Below are 15966 nucleotides of genomic sequence, written 5' to 3' on the forward strand. Positions count from 1 at the left end.
GAAGACAAAAAAGAAAAAATATTTCTCAGTCTTTATTACCAAAAATATAATGGGAAAGTAGTGACATAATACTGCCTATGATTTTTCAAAAATAAAGAAAAATAAAGTAAGGCTCACTCTGCTGTCAGACAATTCCACATTGAACATCCATTACAAAACAGAATGAGTAAGAACACACTCACCAGGGCAGACATTTTGTTATCTCTTCTCCATCTCTTTTGGTTTAAAAGCACTTGGCCCATTTTTGCTGCATGTCCCTCGAGTGAATAGCAACAAAGCCAATTTGTTTGTTTGTTTTCATACAAAAAATATTTTATCTTAAAAAAGTCTGTTTTAATGTTCTGCAGAATACAGTAGAATACAGTACCAACTGTTTGAATTCATTACCAGGTAAAATAGCTAGCAATATATTTTAGGGCTTTTTCATATACTTGGCATGTTGTTGTTTCTAGATAGAGCCACCCAATCTGCTAAATATTTGGCTCCAATGTCTGATTCATCAATTGATTATCAAATGAATATAAAATGTGTACCTCTTGGCAGACATGTCGGGAGAGGAAAGTGAGGGAAATGTAACTGTGGTTACTTTCTTTCTTGCAGAGTTTGCTACCTATGTTGACACACATATTACAATTTGTAAGAACAAAGGGGATATTTCCACTGCCTGCAAATTCCAACTTAACCTTTATGCATTTACCACCAGTGGCATGGCACAAGATGCATTTCCAGCTGTTAGCTCCATCTTTAGAGTAATTCCAACACAATTTGATTTCCTCTTCATTTTTTTAGTGGTAGAGCTATTGTTCCAAAAAGCTATTCTTCCAAACGGTATCTACAATTATTGTTTTACTTGAACTAGTTTTAATCACAACTGACAGCCAATGGTACATCACTATTTTTTTTTCCACACACTGCAGTGGATAGTTTGCTGTAGACTCAACTCATTGTTTGTAGACATTGTCAAGTTGTACCTTAAGTTGTTACAGCACAACTTTTGTGTTATTATTTTGACTTTAGCAATCATTTGTATTGCTTATGAAACTGAACACACCAAAATCTGGAGTTAATCTATATTTTCTTACTTTCTACAAATCTTCATAAAACACCAAGATCAACAACAAACTGATGAGCTTAATGTATTTTTGGTTGTGGTCTCTTCATGGGTTGTTTAATAAAAATATATTGCCAGCCTTATTTAATTGTTAAGCTAAATGAACATGGACATATTATCATGTTAAAAGGACAACAGCACAAAAAAAGACAGAAAAATGACATCTCGCTATTAATGTGCTGTGCTTGAGCTAGATTATCAAAAAATGTATTTTTTTCACCAAAGCTAAAATGAAAACATTGCTTATAATCCCTCAGTGCAAAAGAAAACACTAACAAGCATAGTAAGTCAGTTGAAATAGAGAGTTGGGCCATAAACTGATGGTTGTCTACAATCATAACAATTTCATTTTTAATTTTCTTCTCTTCCAAAGTTTGAATGAACTAGAATTATCCTTAAAACAGCAGCATCCATTAATTCATTTTTTAGAGTTGAATAATTCTAAGTTACTGAAGAGAAGATTTGTATATAAAAGAAAGAAGAGGATGGGGTCTGTCGCTGTGTAGTTGTGTCCAGTGTTTAATTCTCAGTGCTCATTTAAATGCATGTCATTACCCTTTTTTCATTTCGATATGTCACCATCTTTCTTAATTCTGTAACACAGAATTGTAAATTAAAAGCCTGACAATAATTATCTGCTATGATAATGAGAATTCCAGGCCAGGTAACAGGTCTCTGAGATAGAGATTTAATTTTGTTTTATCCACCAGGCTACACACACATGCAGACACAATTTCAAGCTGTTATGTAAGGCATGAGGGGCATGAATTATGGATATTCCATTTTGTCTTAATTTCCTCAGCCTCGGTCTGTTTGGATGTAAGCTGAGGATGGCATACTGATGAACTGATGTGACAGTGTTCTGTATGACAGGACTGCATGATACTGCCACCTGTTTGGTTTAAAAGACTAAGCCTCATCTTAAATCTGTGTAGTTTAATGTTCTATTAATTAAGAATTTCTTGACATCTTGATGGGGTTTGGGGCAAAATTGTAGCAAAAACAGGAATATTGTCCTGTAAGGCTGTCGGTGAAAGCATCATCATTTTTAAAAAATGTGTACCCAGAATGAATGGCACACTTACTTTGACATGAATTAAAGTGCAAGATATATTTTGGTTCTTCCTAACCTGCATCTGGGTGACCAGCTGGATTTGTACCGATACTCCCTTCCCTAACATTCTTCCAGGTGTTTTCTGCACACTTTAAGAATCATTTGAAATATCAGGGTTAAATTCCTCTGCTAGAAAAAGCCATTTTTCAGTATGAAAAATAACTTAGCGAGATAATCCATCACAGCAAACACGAAGCCTTTGGTGATCGAAAGTTCAGTTTTTTATTATCATTACGCTGTGCTGAGTTAAGTGTTTTCTTATCACAACTGCAGCAATTATATTACGCTCCTGCTTCTAGTCAGTCATATGAGCGCATGTGAGGATTATTATGAAAACCTCAAAAACATGCCTCCTCCTAAACTTTATTTCAATGTGTATGTCTTATTTCAGGCATGTCTGTTGGGACAGAAGTCATTTCAAGTTGTGTTTGACACTACAAAGTCCATATTTTAAAAACCTAGGCAAAAAAGACTAATAGTTATTAAAAAATGTTATTTTATACATCATAAATTGCATTGGCTATATAAAAAATGACTATACTGTCAATGACAACTAGTAAAGTGAACTTAGCACCACACTCAAGTGAAAGCAGTTGTGTCCGATTTAACACAACACATCCCTGCTTTCAAATGTCCAGGCACCATTCAATGAAATAAAATAACAGCCCTACCTGTGCTAACTTCCCTTTGATCATTCCTTTTATCAACATGCCTTAAACCAACACCTCTGTCGCCCGTAGACTACAATCACCAAAGACCAATTTCTACTTCACAACTTCCTTTCCTCCTTTGAGAACCTTCACTTCTAAAGTAACTAGCTAATCTATAAAACAATCTAACTAGTACAATTACAGTCACTCATACAAACAAAAAAAGTGAAAATACAAAAATAATTGCTTCTTTAAAATGGCATAACGGAAACTAACATGCATAAAAATAAACTGATAAATATTCTAACTAAATCATACTCAAGCTGCGATACATGCCTTTAGGCATTGGTGAGTTTGCACATGTGCCTCCTTAACAAGGCAAAATACATTAAACAGTAGCAATAAAAAAGCTGCCTTATAGTCAATATATGAATTAGACTGGAAAATATTTGAATCTTTTCTCCATTTCTGGCAATGGATTGTGTGGTTTAGTGAGGTATAAACTTGTCCCTGTTTAGTGAAAAAAGGTGAACTTGGATCAGAGCTCAGGCTTGTCCCTTGAAAACAAAATCAATTACCCTACAGACACATTTTTGTGTCCCTTAAATGTCAAATTATTTGACAACTATTAACAGCTTATACCATTTTTCCTTTTTTACATTCCTTTCAAAGGATATGCCACTGAGAAAATCATTCCATCATTTTTCTTTTTCAAGGTCTATATTGGACAATAGTTACTGCGGCCTCAGTTATATCAACACTACAACCAACCTAACCAGTGAACTTTCTTAGAAATAACAATGAACTACTGTACTCTTATACAGTATACCTGAAATGGTTATGCCTCCACCACAACCCTACCTGTGGTAAAGAAATATGATGAAATATGTTCATGGGCAGCAGTTTATTGTAGAAGCAGAGGGTCAGTGTGAATGTAAAGAGAGGTCAGGTCTCACTCTGCTGTTTGGAGGTCTGGCTGTGCTTCTGTTTGCTGATTATCCTTGTTAAGGATGATGCTGATGATGTCTCCTTCATGCTCTTTCATGTGCTCCATCAGCCGCTCTTTGCTGGTGGACTCAAATCCACAGATACAGCAACAGAATAAAAGTACACAGTATTCCATGCCGGGGCCAGGGGCCTGGCCTGTGTGTGCCTGGCTCTGGGACTGGAGTTGTCCAGAGTCTGAACCCCGGGGGCTTGGGAATGCAATGGGCCACTGTGAAATGTCTGTCATGGGTGCGGGGATGCCCACTGAGCTGTGCACAGGCAGGTCAGCTCCTGTTATAGTTGATATGGGTGTTTGCAGTGGTTCCACCAGGCCCTTTACTTTGTCCTTTAAGGGCTGGGCCACTGCAGGGCGTTCTGACACTGACTCCACTACTGCAGATAACTTCTGAGGAGCTCTGAGAGGAGACAGAGCATAAAAATATGAAGAATACAAAAGGAGAGCAAGGTTAGATGACCAAGTTGTAAATCTTTACTTTCTGAAGACTCTATATGTGCACAATAGTTTTGTGCTTTTATGATCTTATGACTTCTATGATCTGTACAGCACTTTGGTCAACCCTGGGTTGTTTTTAAATGTGCCATATAAATAAATACTGAATGATGAATGAGTGAAATACAGGAATAAACCCTGAAAGAAACTCAAAGTAGAGTGTTGTGAGTTCATGTGTTTACCGGCTGCTCTGGGAGATTGCCTCATTAATAGCTTTGTTAACTTGCTCATAGTTGTAGTTCTGGTCTCCCGCGTGCTTCCACATGTGGGATTTCAGCGATGGGGGATGGCTGCATACATAGCCGCAGAGAGAGCACCTGGGGAAAAAACATAAGACATGCAAAAGAGGGAACATGGGCTACACAATGAGAGTGGATCATCATCCAAGTTGATTTAATGTGCGTACTAAGGTGCTACTAATCCTTTGTACCAAGAGGAATCATCCTGACTCAGGATGCCACTGGGGACACTGAGCTTGAAAGACAGAACCCGTGCGTGTGTGTGTGTGAGTGTGTGGAAGGAGTTACACAGCATACTGGTGAAGTCATTTGTGAAAATTTTAATAATTATAGATCATGTCTCTATCAACTATTCAGATGGTTCAAGTATATCATTTGAGACAGAGAACTCAAGCACACTTGTCCCTTGAAAGCTGACTGGACAAGATCTTGTGACAGAAGATTAATTATAAAACAAACCATGTTTGTGTAAAACAGTGAAAATCAAGTTCTTGGCCAGCTGGTGCTGATATGCATATTGAAAATACTGCAGAAGGCTCGTGTGTGGCGCTGCTACAATATTTCCCAAATGTGCACTGAAAATCTCACACTCTGAGCACGCCTCTGAGTACAGACATAAGAGCTGAGCTGAGACTTGAACACAGTAGGGGAAGAAAAAAAAAAAAAACCCAAATCCTGGCAGGTTACTTTTGCCATCTCCAAAAGGAAAACGTGTGCTTTGTTTTCATCACTATCCTTAAGGGGTGATCAGACCTGTTTAGTGTGGTTGGACAAACAGGGGCTGCCTCTTTACAAAACTCAATACAGAAAATGCAGTTTGGGTTAATAATCTCCATAACAGTTGACAAGGTAGATTAACGTCACTTTCAGTAAAGTGCAGCATAACTTTCACAGCTTCAGTTTTCCACTTTCTACCTGAACTCCACCCAAAGACCCAATGTTACAGCGTCCCTTTCATTTTACAGTGATTTAGCTGCGCCTATCACAGGTGAATCAGGTCATATCAGAGTCAGAGACTGATGTGCCTTATAGACAACTTATGTGGCCTACACTTTGCTGTGATAAGTCTTATCTTTTATATGCTGTTACTGGATGCTTGATTTTCCTCCAGGGTCAATAAAGCATATATATCCATCCACCATCTATCCATCTCTCTCTATCACCTGTCATCAGCTGATTTTAACTTAATAACTAGCCACACAGTTTTCAGAAGAATAATGGGCGAGTGTTTCCTCCTTGTTCCCAAAGCGTCAACTATTTTTTTGTCTTTCATTCCTCACACATATCGGGCTAAGTGGACTAACAGCCTGCTGTGCACCCACACCACAGAGGTCACTACACAAAACATGTCGGACTGTTTCAAATGTCATAAGTAAGACTGGCATTTTGGCAAAGTTAACTTAAATGACTGCGTTATTTAAACACTTGACATGATGCTCCTGCAGGTATGCAAATCAGCAATCAGTGCTTATCTAAGGGTTGAGGATATTTAACATTTTAAGAAGGACTGTGTATTCAGAGTCATATTAATTTCTTCATGGCCAAAACCTAACCTTGTAATCAGAAGCTTGTTTCTCAATTCTCCGGACTGGTACCACCATGAGTGTGGTCATACTCAGGTCCAGTTCCACAAGGAGTCAGACAACCCCAGCTTCTTTTGACCAGGTGCATCTCTTCATTCATGGAAGTCCAGTGGTTACTCTTATCATCTCTCTCTGTAGTGGATGCATGTTTGATGTTTCTCACCTGTACTGCTCCAGTAGCTGCACGGCCTGGTGCTCCTGAGGGTGCTTCCTCATGTGGCTCTTTAAACTGTTCATGTTGGTGGTGGCAAAATCACAGCTACAACAGCTGGCAGACAGAAAAAGGAGAGATGAGAGAACATGAAGATATAGCGGCTAGTTTAACAAGTTGTTTTTTCAGGTAATTTTGTTGCTTCTTTACACTTTTAGCCTAAAGGGAGATAAGGGATTTAAAGCAAAACAGAGAGGAAATTGCTACTTAAAAAAAAAAAAAACATCACAAAGTTTTCCACTTTGTTGCACTTTGGATGTTGTAGCTGAAAGATGAAACTGGCTTTTTACTTGCTTAGAGGCAAATACAAGGTCTGCAAACACAGGCTACACTCAACTCACAGTTATTTGCACCACATTCAAATAAAATAATACATAACAAGAGTTGCACTTCATAATATGAGGCTTACTGTGGCCTGGATATTAAAAAGACAGATCTGATCATTTCAAGACAAGAAAGAATAGAAAATACAGAACTTTCAGCCTTAGAGCACATTGTTTCAACAGTGTGTAATTGTTGAGATTCATTTTATTTAAACTAAATAGGATTACACATTACTTTTACAAAAAGAAAACAGAAAGTTAAATTTTATTTTTATTATCGTATTATAACAAATTGCACATTTATCAGAGCAAAGCCATTTATGTGCCTATGCCTTTTGCTGTAGTAGCTGGGAAATAAAGTGGCCTTGCCTAAAGGTAAATCAAGCAAACTCAAGACTTTACTGCTTCCGGCTTTGGATTAGAAGGGACCAATAGCACAGCATGGCAGTGAATTATTTGGTTGTATTCTGTTTAAAAGGGAGTTTTTGAATATGGCATGCATACTAATGTACAGTGGAGAAGTAGACTGCATTACAGGACCACTCAGATGATGTTTTTTTTTTTTTTTTGAGTGTTTGGTCTTTTCTTCACTGTGAAAACTTTTTACCATTGGACTTCACTGTAACTGTTTTAAGTGTGGGGGCACTACAGGCATCATTTTTCCAAGAAGGGTCTTTTTTTTTTTTTTTTTTTTTTTTTTTTTGCAATAGTTGCCAGGAGAGACTCAAGGAAGTTAATGCTTCCTGCCAAGAAATAGTCCAATATTATTATCTGAAGTAAAACAGTTTTAAACAAATAAGACATAACATCAGCCTGGTTAGCTGTTTCCTCATTTCCAATCCTTAAGTTATACACTAACTGGCTGTAGCTTAATATTTATTACACAGACAGTGATTGATCCTACGGCCTAGCTCACACTTTCTGAAAGAGAAATAGAAATAATAAATCATAATTGAGTATTCAGAGACCACAAACACTACTACGCTAAAAATGGTATTTAACAAAAAAAACAAAACTGTCTCTCACACTAACACAAGCATCATTTTTGGCAGAGTATAGCTACACAACAGTACCGTACAGTGAGCACTGTAAATAGGAATATTTCTGCATTTGGTTAGATGGTAGAGAGGAACAAATACCAATGGCGCTTCATTGCCTGTAACATGATCATGATGGAAATTTCTGAGAACTTTTACCAATGACTTTGCTGTTAAAAATTGATGAAGAAATGTCTGCATGGCCTCTTTTGCTAACCAAAATGTGAGTTGCTAACAAACACAATCAGTATTGCCATAAATGGCTGTCTATTGGGCCCTTTTATTCTAATTTTACTAATTATACACTGTAAATCCTAATAAACCACTGAGGACCTTGCTTCTCATACCTCATGGTATGCACAGGCACACATCAGCTCATGTGTTCACAACGATGTCAGCTGAAGAGGAACAGTTCAAACCCCTCGAAATTTGAAAAAGCACAGCACATTAATAGCGAGATGTCATACATCCTAGACTAGAAAGGCAGAGCATGTGCCACAGTACTTTTTTTATAACCTGTGAACACAGCACAGTCTGTAACTCCCTGGACATGACATATTTTTTGTCATGTTGGCTTTGTACTCAAGCATAGTAGACAAAAAAAAAAATCAAAGAAATGAAGGTAAAAGGACTTTCAGCTTTAATTTGAGGGTGTTAGCATCTAATGTCATCTGCCCTCACAAGAATAGAAGCTAAATAAAAATGGCCACAACACCACAAGCTTACTTATTGTGTAAAAGGTATGTAAATACATGTTACATTATTCAGACATAAAAAGCCTTTTTCTCTGATGAGAATTTGAATTTCATATACTTTTTTGTAATCTATTTATGTGTAGTTAATAGAATATTTGGATTATCCAATAAGCTATTTCCCAACTCTGCTTTTGTTCTTATACCACTGGCTACCAGATGGCTGACCTTTCCCAGAGCAGAAAGAAGTCCTGCATGTAATCTGTGCATTTTGAACTTTAACTTCACATCTCTTGGCAGCTTTGAGGTAACACAAAGGCCTAGACCGCGGGAGACGAGCACCGGGAGGATACTGAGTGACAAAGTGCGGCTGTAGCTACACACAGTCAGTCCATCATGCTGGCATAAGCATTATTGAGCATACACTGCCACCTAGTGGGCATTTATAAAATGGACATTTTAAAGTAAAATAAGCTCATTTTCTGGCAGACAGTTTTTTGGCTTTGTCACAAAGAGTGAAGAAATAATATTCGGTGATCAATAACAGCATAAAACAGAAACATGGATGGTATAGGAGATACTCTTCACTTACCACAGGTACCAACAACCTTTTTAAACACAGATCTGATTTAAGTTTTAACTTAACTGGAATACATAAAAACAATAAACGATTGAGGTAAAAGAATTAAGGTTAATTTAAGATTTAAACTGTAAGAGGAGCCATAAAAATGTAACGCATTGCAATGCATATCCACAGTGCACGGAGCACATGTTTGAGGGCATTAAGTAAAATAAATAATCAAAGGTATCTGCAGTAAAGTTGTTTTTGCAATAAAAATTCATTTTATCATGCATGTCATAATGAAAAAAATGCTCACATTTTATATCTGCATCTGTCTCAATGACAAGCAGAAGATCAATTCCTATAACATTTAACTGAAACTACCTGGTGAGACAAATCATAAAAATCTCAGGTGATTTTTAGTTATTTGATGCTTTCAGTAACATCAACTACAAACGTCAAACGTGCATCATATTCCATATAGATATGAAAGAAACATAATTTCAAATCAAATGTCATGCAACTAAGCTTCTGCTACTAAAACATATTCAAAAAGGCTAATGGACCCAAACCTTACACCAGGTGCTCCTAGCATCGAGTTGCTGCATTTTAAGTCCTCAGTCAGTACCTGTGGACACCCTGGTGGTCTGGATTGGCCAGTATGCCGTGTGAAGTGCATTTTTTAAAAAAAAAACTCACCGATAAGGCTTGTCAGAGTTGTGAATCCGCCGATGGTTCCTAACCCCGACATACGTGGAGCTGGTGTAGTCGCACACATCACACTTATAAATCTTCTGTACACCACATTCTATAACGGGGGGTAAATGAAACAGTTCAAATTTCTGAAAATGGCACAGATAAAAATCACATTTCACAAGAGAAGGGCTGGAGCATGGAGGTACAAGACAGGAGAGTGTCAGCTGGAAATTTCAACAACAATATGTCTCCTATCTTAATATAGAAGGTCATAAAAACATGTCATACCTCCATCTGTTGTCCGATCAGCTTCCCCTACTGCGGCAACAGTTTCAGTGACGGGTGTGAGGGCTGCCATGTCACTGCTGAAGCTGTGGTGCTCTCTCTCATGACTTCTCAACTGACTCTGCACGAGGAAAACACACACACCCAGTAAGATTTCCATACAAAGAATTGATAATATATGCAGCTGACATTCAAAACAGCTTGTAGTGCTGATCAGTGATATAGTTTTGCAGGACCTCTTAACTTGGAGCGGATATCATAATGGGCCTGCCTTCAATCTTCACAATTACACACTCTCTTAGCCAAACTCCCAAACCTGCTGAATAATATGATCAACTTTGTAATCTCTGCTGCAGATCAGCACTGGAGCTCAATGATAGCTGTGGAATCAATAGTTTTCTCTTTTGCCTGTCTCTTTAAACCAAGGCAAACTTCCACTGCAGCACTGCACCAGGCTCTTCTGACTTTCATTACTCTTTATGGCAATGTTTATCACTTCACACAGGCATTTCATACAGCTAAGTTGGTCTTTAACTCAACTTCTTTACCATTTGGGTTGCTGAAATTGTGTGGCTAGTGTATTTCCATATACTGTAATTTTATATAGTAATTAAGATACAAGGATACCACAGGTACATAAATTTAAATGAATCAACTAAATGCCTGAAAGGTACTTCAATTAGAAGAAATATCTCTATTTACATAATTCTGCTCATTGATTTTGAACATGGCCCAAAGATCTTAAATCACAAAGATTTAAAAAGATTGAAAGCACAGCAGAAACAGTATAGTGCAGATGAAAGTGCCCATTGCATGGTATATACAGCAGGTAAAAGCAGACAAAAGTAGATGGAAATTGTCTAAAGTTTAGGAGAACTTTATTACGCACTGAGATGAGGATTGTTAAGTGCCAAATGCACGGTTTGATCTGCAACACATGCTAATGCATGAGCAGCTGAACAGAAGATGCTCATAGTTGTTATCAAATCATGTTTCTGATTTTGTTTTTGTGATGAAAAATATTTTTCATCAGGGTTGCGGTTGATATCAACAGCCAAGAAGACATGAAGCTGTAATGTCATCCAAAGGGACAAGAATGTACTGAAATTACAAAGAAGAAATTCAATTAACAACACAAAATGAGCAAAACTGTCTGAATAATTTTTGATGTAAGAGTATGGCCATGTTTCCATACCCTTACACCAATACCATCTTCTTCCATAATCTAGTCATGCACTCACTCTGGTTTCTGTAAAATATGTTTTTATGATAAAGAGACAGAGAAAAATTGAAACAAGGGTCTTGTGAGTTCATCTGTTGATGAGGGGGAAAACTACACAGTAGCACACGAGCCTGAGGAATTAGCACTGCCAGAGTTATATTTGCTTGGAAATACATAAACATTGTCTTTAATATGCAATCTGTGGTTCATCATTGCCTGCTCTTCTACAATGGAACATCTCAAACTGTAATACAAGTCAAAAGTCAAAAAAGAGTAATATAATTCTCTTAATAATATAATACATAACTTTATTGGATGACATATACACATAAAATAACAGGACTGAATGCTGCAGGTGAACGCTGATGTCTCCTTACCTTGTAGTGAAACGTATCTCTGCACTGCTTGCACTGGTACATCCTGGTCTTGCAGTGATGGATCATATGGCTCTCCAGGTCCTTACTGTCCAAGGCGATGTGCTCACAGATGGGACACTGATATGGCTGCCTCTGCCTGTGCACCCGTAGGTGCTGTTTAATGTAGCCCTTATTGCCGCTACTGTAGCGACATAGGCGGCATTGGTATGGCCTTTCACTGCCAGGGATGTAGTCAACCAGATTACCATCAGGAGAGGAAATCAATCTGTCCATTTCTTGGATGCTACACACGTTCCCTGCGACCACTCCAGCCACTGCTCCATTTTGGAACTGTGCGTTATCCTGAAGCTCTCTTAGGATATCCTCATCAGAGGCATTTTGATCTGAGCGCTCTCTGAGTCTTTCAATGACGGTGAGCAATGACAGGCTGATCCCAGCTTTAGTGGCAGGGCCTTCCTCATCTATCTCCATGCCCAAAGACCCTAAATCCTCTCTGTCCTCGCTATGAAGCTCCAGGTCTAATACAGCTCCTGTCCCAATGTCAGAAGCCTTCTCCCCAGCTGTAGGCACTTCTACAGGTTTCTGACCCATGTTCGTACTTGGTAATGTGATGCTCTTTAGGCTTGACTTGGCGCTGGAGTTTGGGAGTTCAGGGGTCCTCATTGGCATAGTTACCAAGGCCTCTGCAGCCAGTGAGTGCAGGCGAAGAGACTCAGAATGTGTCCTTTTGCGACCAGCTGGAGGAATGTTTTCATCCCTTGTAGAGCTACTTAAAGTGACAGAGGATTTAATTTCAGCTCCTAATTGCTGGCTGTCAGAAGTTCTACCTGCACTGCAATCAAGGGCCACCTCATCCTCTTTAACAACTCCCACATGGTCCCGCTCATCCTCTTCTGTATCAAGTAAGCACTTGTCCCTGTCGACATCTGGGCTGAGAAGAAGTGGGTTAGTCGCCATGACTGAATCCTCAGCTGAAGGAAGGCGCTCAACAATCACATTGATATGGCCAGCACTGTTGGGACTGCTGTTGATAATCTTTTGAGCTGAAGACAATAAACTGTCTGTGATACAGGTATTATCATGGTGACTATCTATCTCTACCTCAGTCTCGGCTTCTGTCATCACCTGCACCTCCACCATGGGCTCCTCAGAATTCACATTTTTGACCTCCACACTTTCCTCCTCTTCTGTTTTTGGACTTTCATTGAGATTAGAAATTGAATGATGCAATACATCCTGTTTATTGTCGACAGCCATCGGCACACAGAGCTGGAGCTTGAAAGCATTGGGGAGCTTTTGGAGGCTCTTATCTTGAAGAACTGGGGGAAGAACAACTATTTCCTCTTTGGCTGTGACAGTGTTAGCTGTAGCCTGGGCCTCTTTCCTTGTGGGTGCCCCATATTCATCCTCAAAGATGGGGTAAGAGCAGTCGACCAGTCCAGCGTGCTTCCAGGCATGGGTCTTGAGCATTCGCTGCTGGCTGCACACATAGCTGCAGATCAGGCAGCGGTACAATCCATACTCTTCATAGCTATACCATTTCTTCTTCTGTGGTAGCTCCTTGGTACCGTCCACTGAGTTTTTGATGATGCTGGATCTCATACTGCCATCATTCTCTTTCCAGTCCCCATCCTGCTTTCCTAACAGTTCCCTCGGCTCACTGTAGGTATCAGAGGGAGTGGAATTCCTCTTCAGGTTGTTTAAGTGCAGCCTGACATGTGACTCCAGCTGTCTCTGGTCTCTGGAGGTGAAGTGACATTCAGAGCACATGAGGATGAGGTCACTATGCTGCTCGTTGTGTTGCTTCAGGTGCTCTTTCAGCAGGGCCAGGGTTTGAGAGAGATAGGGGCACATGCTGCACTGATAGCAGGTCACTGTTCGCTTGTGGTCACTGGTGTTGGGGTTGCTGGTTTCCTTTGTTACAGAAGAGGTGATATTGTTATTACTGTCACCTGACACAGGTGAAGGGAGCGTACCATCAGCCAAGTTGCCCTCCATTTGCACCTCCTCTATGCTCTCCTGCTCCTTACAGTTCTTCTTAATTTTCTTATAAGGAGAGCCTCCTCTGCTCCCCTTCCTCCCCTCTTCACCTCCACCTTCCTCTGCAGAAGAGGCCTGTTGAGGGGCTTTTTTCTGTCCCACCAAGGTGCAGCGGCGCTGGGGTCGTTTCTCCACAATTTTGCTGAGCTTCTCGATGACCTGAATGAGAGAGTCAGAAGCTTGTTTCTGTGGAAAACTCTGGGAGGTTTTGTCCTCAACTTGCTGGGGTTGGATTTGCGATAGCGACCCCTGTCCTGACGAGATGTTGGAGGAAGAGGAGGCAGTGGAGGCGTGTGTGATGAGTACAGCAACATTGCTGAGCTCCATGACCTGCCAAAAAACAGAAAAAGAAATTTGTGTGGTTGGTCTATGGTACACTAGACTTAAACAATTCTTATAGAAATAACATGGATACAAGCATTTAAAAACCCACTACATAAAAGAAATGAAATTTATTTTATGCCAAAATTGTCTCTCAGTGTGTGTGGTATGACGTGAGCACAGTAAAAAGACAGAGTGGTCATTTAGAGTTACATATGTGAGATGAAATCTGAATGACATTAACACAGACTTACCCATTAGTAAGCCAGTGGCAAAACTCATGACCACCACTATTTTAAAGCAAAGCTTCTATGACACAATCCTTATCAATACAGATAATCTGGCTATAAAATCTCAACATTTAACTTAGTAATACATTTAAAATTCTACACATTCATAATACACAAAACAACCACAGTGACACCTTCAAATTGCTAGTATTGTGCAGTCCAAGAGTTAAAGCTAAGGAATTTGTTTTTATAAAAGATCAGGCAACCATTCTTGCCATTTGAGAAGTTGGACCTAGTGGGTGTTTGGCATTTTGCTTGATAAATGACTTGAAAAATCCCATATACTTATCATAACAAGTGTTTTTTGTCAATTTGTTGATTAACTCAATAACTTATTCTGCACTAACAATATTACACATTATGACAGTTTGGCCTCCCCAGAGAGCAAAAACTATTGAGGATCTGTTGAAGAAATAAATATTTATGCCTCCCCAAGTGACAGTTTGTACTATGGTAGTTAATGAAGATGGGATTTACCTTTTTTGAAGAAGAAAAGGGAAAGAGCCATAATGCCCATCATAGGTTTAACAGCTTAGCTGATGCATGATAAACCCTGGCACTACTAGTCAACAGATAGCCTTACAAACATGTGCGTCTGTTTACAAACTACACTTGAGGGAAATGAGCACAACTAGTGTGGTTAAATTCTTTTCATCTATGCTAATCCAATACTTTCCTCTTCCTAAGTCTCTGACCACAATTCACCTTCCTCTTTTCTCTACTTCTGCTTCTACATGACTACATCTAAACACTAGGAGACACATTTGGAAAAGGGTGAGCCCACACAAAAATGATCTGAGGTCATTATCCAATCTAATTCTGAATTATTCTACTTCTGGTATGGAGCTACATGGAAACTGCTTGGGGGAACTGCAGTGGATCTTACCCAGACAATGTAAACAATGCGTGGTCAAAGAACTCAAGTCTGTAAGTTCAATAAATAAGTATAAAAGCTGGGTCGTGAGTAATACATGTGATTTACAGCAGGGTGGATGTGAGTGCGGTCAGTGCAGCCTTGTGCTGTAACCACGAGCACGAGCACCTGTTATGTCAGGATCTAAAAATATTTCATCCATTTTCAACCCTGTGCAGCAGGAAGCTGAAGCCTGACTGCAAACTTCGCTGGCTGCTGTTACACTGACACTTTCACATGGAGGAACAAATGTGGTTTGAGTGAAAGGCGGCGGGACACACACTGTTAGCGTCACAGCTTGTTTCCTGCAGCTCGAACCCACACTCAGACACACGAGTCTAACACATTGTTAGCACTTACTCCATGAATGTGCAAGGGCATCTTAATGATCTTTTCGGTTAATGAGTGGCAAAGAAACCCGCGGCGGTATTTTAATGAGAACATACTCACCGACACGCAAAGCCTCGACGCACTTTGTCCTCAACACATAAAACTGCTCTGTTTTATTCGACAGCCATAAAAAGTAGACCCTCTCTCGGTCCCACATTGCAAAATGGCGAGGATGGAATATCGATCACGTGACCCAGAGTTTAGGTCAGGTGACCAGCACCGACCGACATCTGCCTAATGTTGCGTTCACGTGCCGCTCGTAAAAACACTCCGTTCCGTTTTCGTTCGGGTTTCTTCTCAGCATGGAATACAGTGGTAATGGGTTTTGGTTAAAATAAGTCATTCTGTAGTTTTATTCTTGGAGAATCCACAAAAGGAAGTTCAAATGGCACAGAAACCTCAGACTGAATCA

General features: G+C 39.5%; 1 protein-coding gene across 1 annotated transcript; it reads right to left on the minus strand.

Annotated features, from left to right (window-relative positions):
• Positions 1-19: 19 nt before the first annotated feature.
• Positions 20-15737, minus strand: znf507 (zinc finger protein 507). The gene is made up of 7 exons (XM_026293123.1): positions 15615-15737; positions 11601-13970; positions 10005-10122; positions 9720-9828; positions 6359-6463; positions 4556-4690; positions 20-4278 (listed from the first exon to the last, which is right to left on the minus strand). The coding sequence occupies exons 2-7, from the start codon at positions 13965-13967 to the stop codon at positions 3828-3830; spliced, it is 3285 nt and encodes a 1094-aa protein (XP_026148908.1). The 5' UTR covers positions 13968-13970; positions 15615-15737; the 3' UTR covers positions 20-3827.
• Positions 15738-15966: the final 229 nt, after the last annotated feature.

The sequence above is a fragment of the Mastacembelus armatus genome, chromosome 3, assembly GCF_900324485.2.
Source record: "Mastacembelus armatus chromosome 3, fMasArm1.2, whole genome shotgun sequence".
Lineage (NCBI taxonomy): Eukaryota > Metazoa > Chordata > Actinopteri > Synbranchiformes > Mastacembelidae > Mastacembelus > Mastacembelus armatus.

Excerpts from the sequence above, each read along its gene's own strand:
- znf507 (XM_026293123.1), bottom strand. The coding sequence starts at position 13,967 with ATGGAGCTCAGCAATGTTGCTGTACTCATCACACACGCCTCCACTGCC. Across the intron at positions 9,829-10,004 it reads TGATCGGACAACAGATGGAG|AATGTGGTGTACAGAAGATT; the intron begins GTATGACATGTT and ends CCCCCGTTATAG. Across the intron at positions 6,464-9,719 it reads AACTCTGACAAGCCTTATCG|CTGTTGTAGCTGTGATTTTG; the intron begins GTGAGTTTTTTT and ends TCTGTCTGCCAG.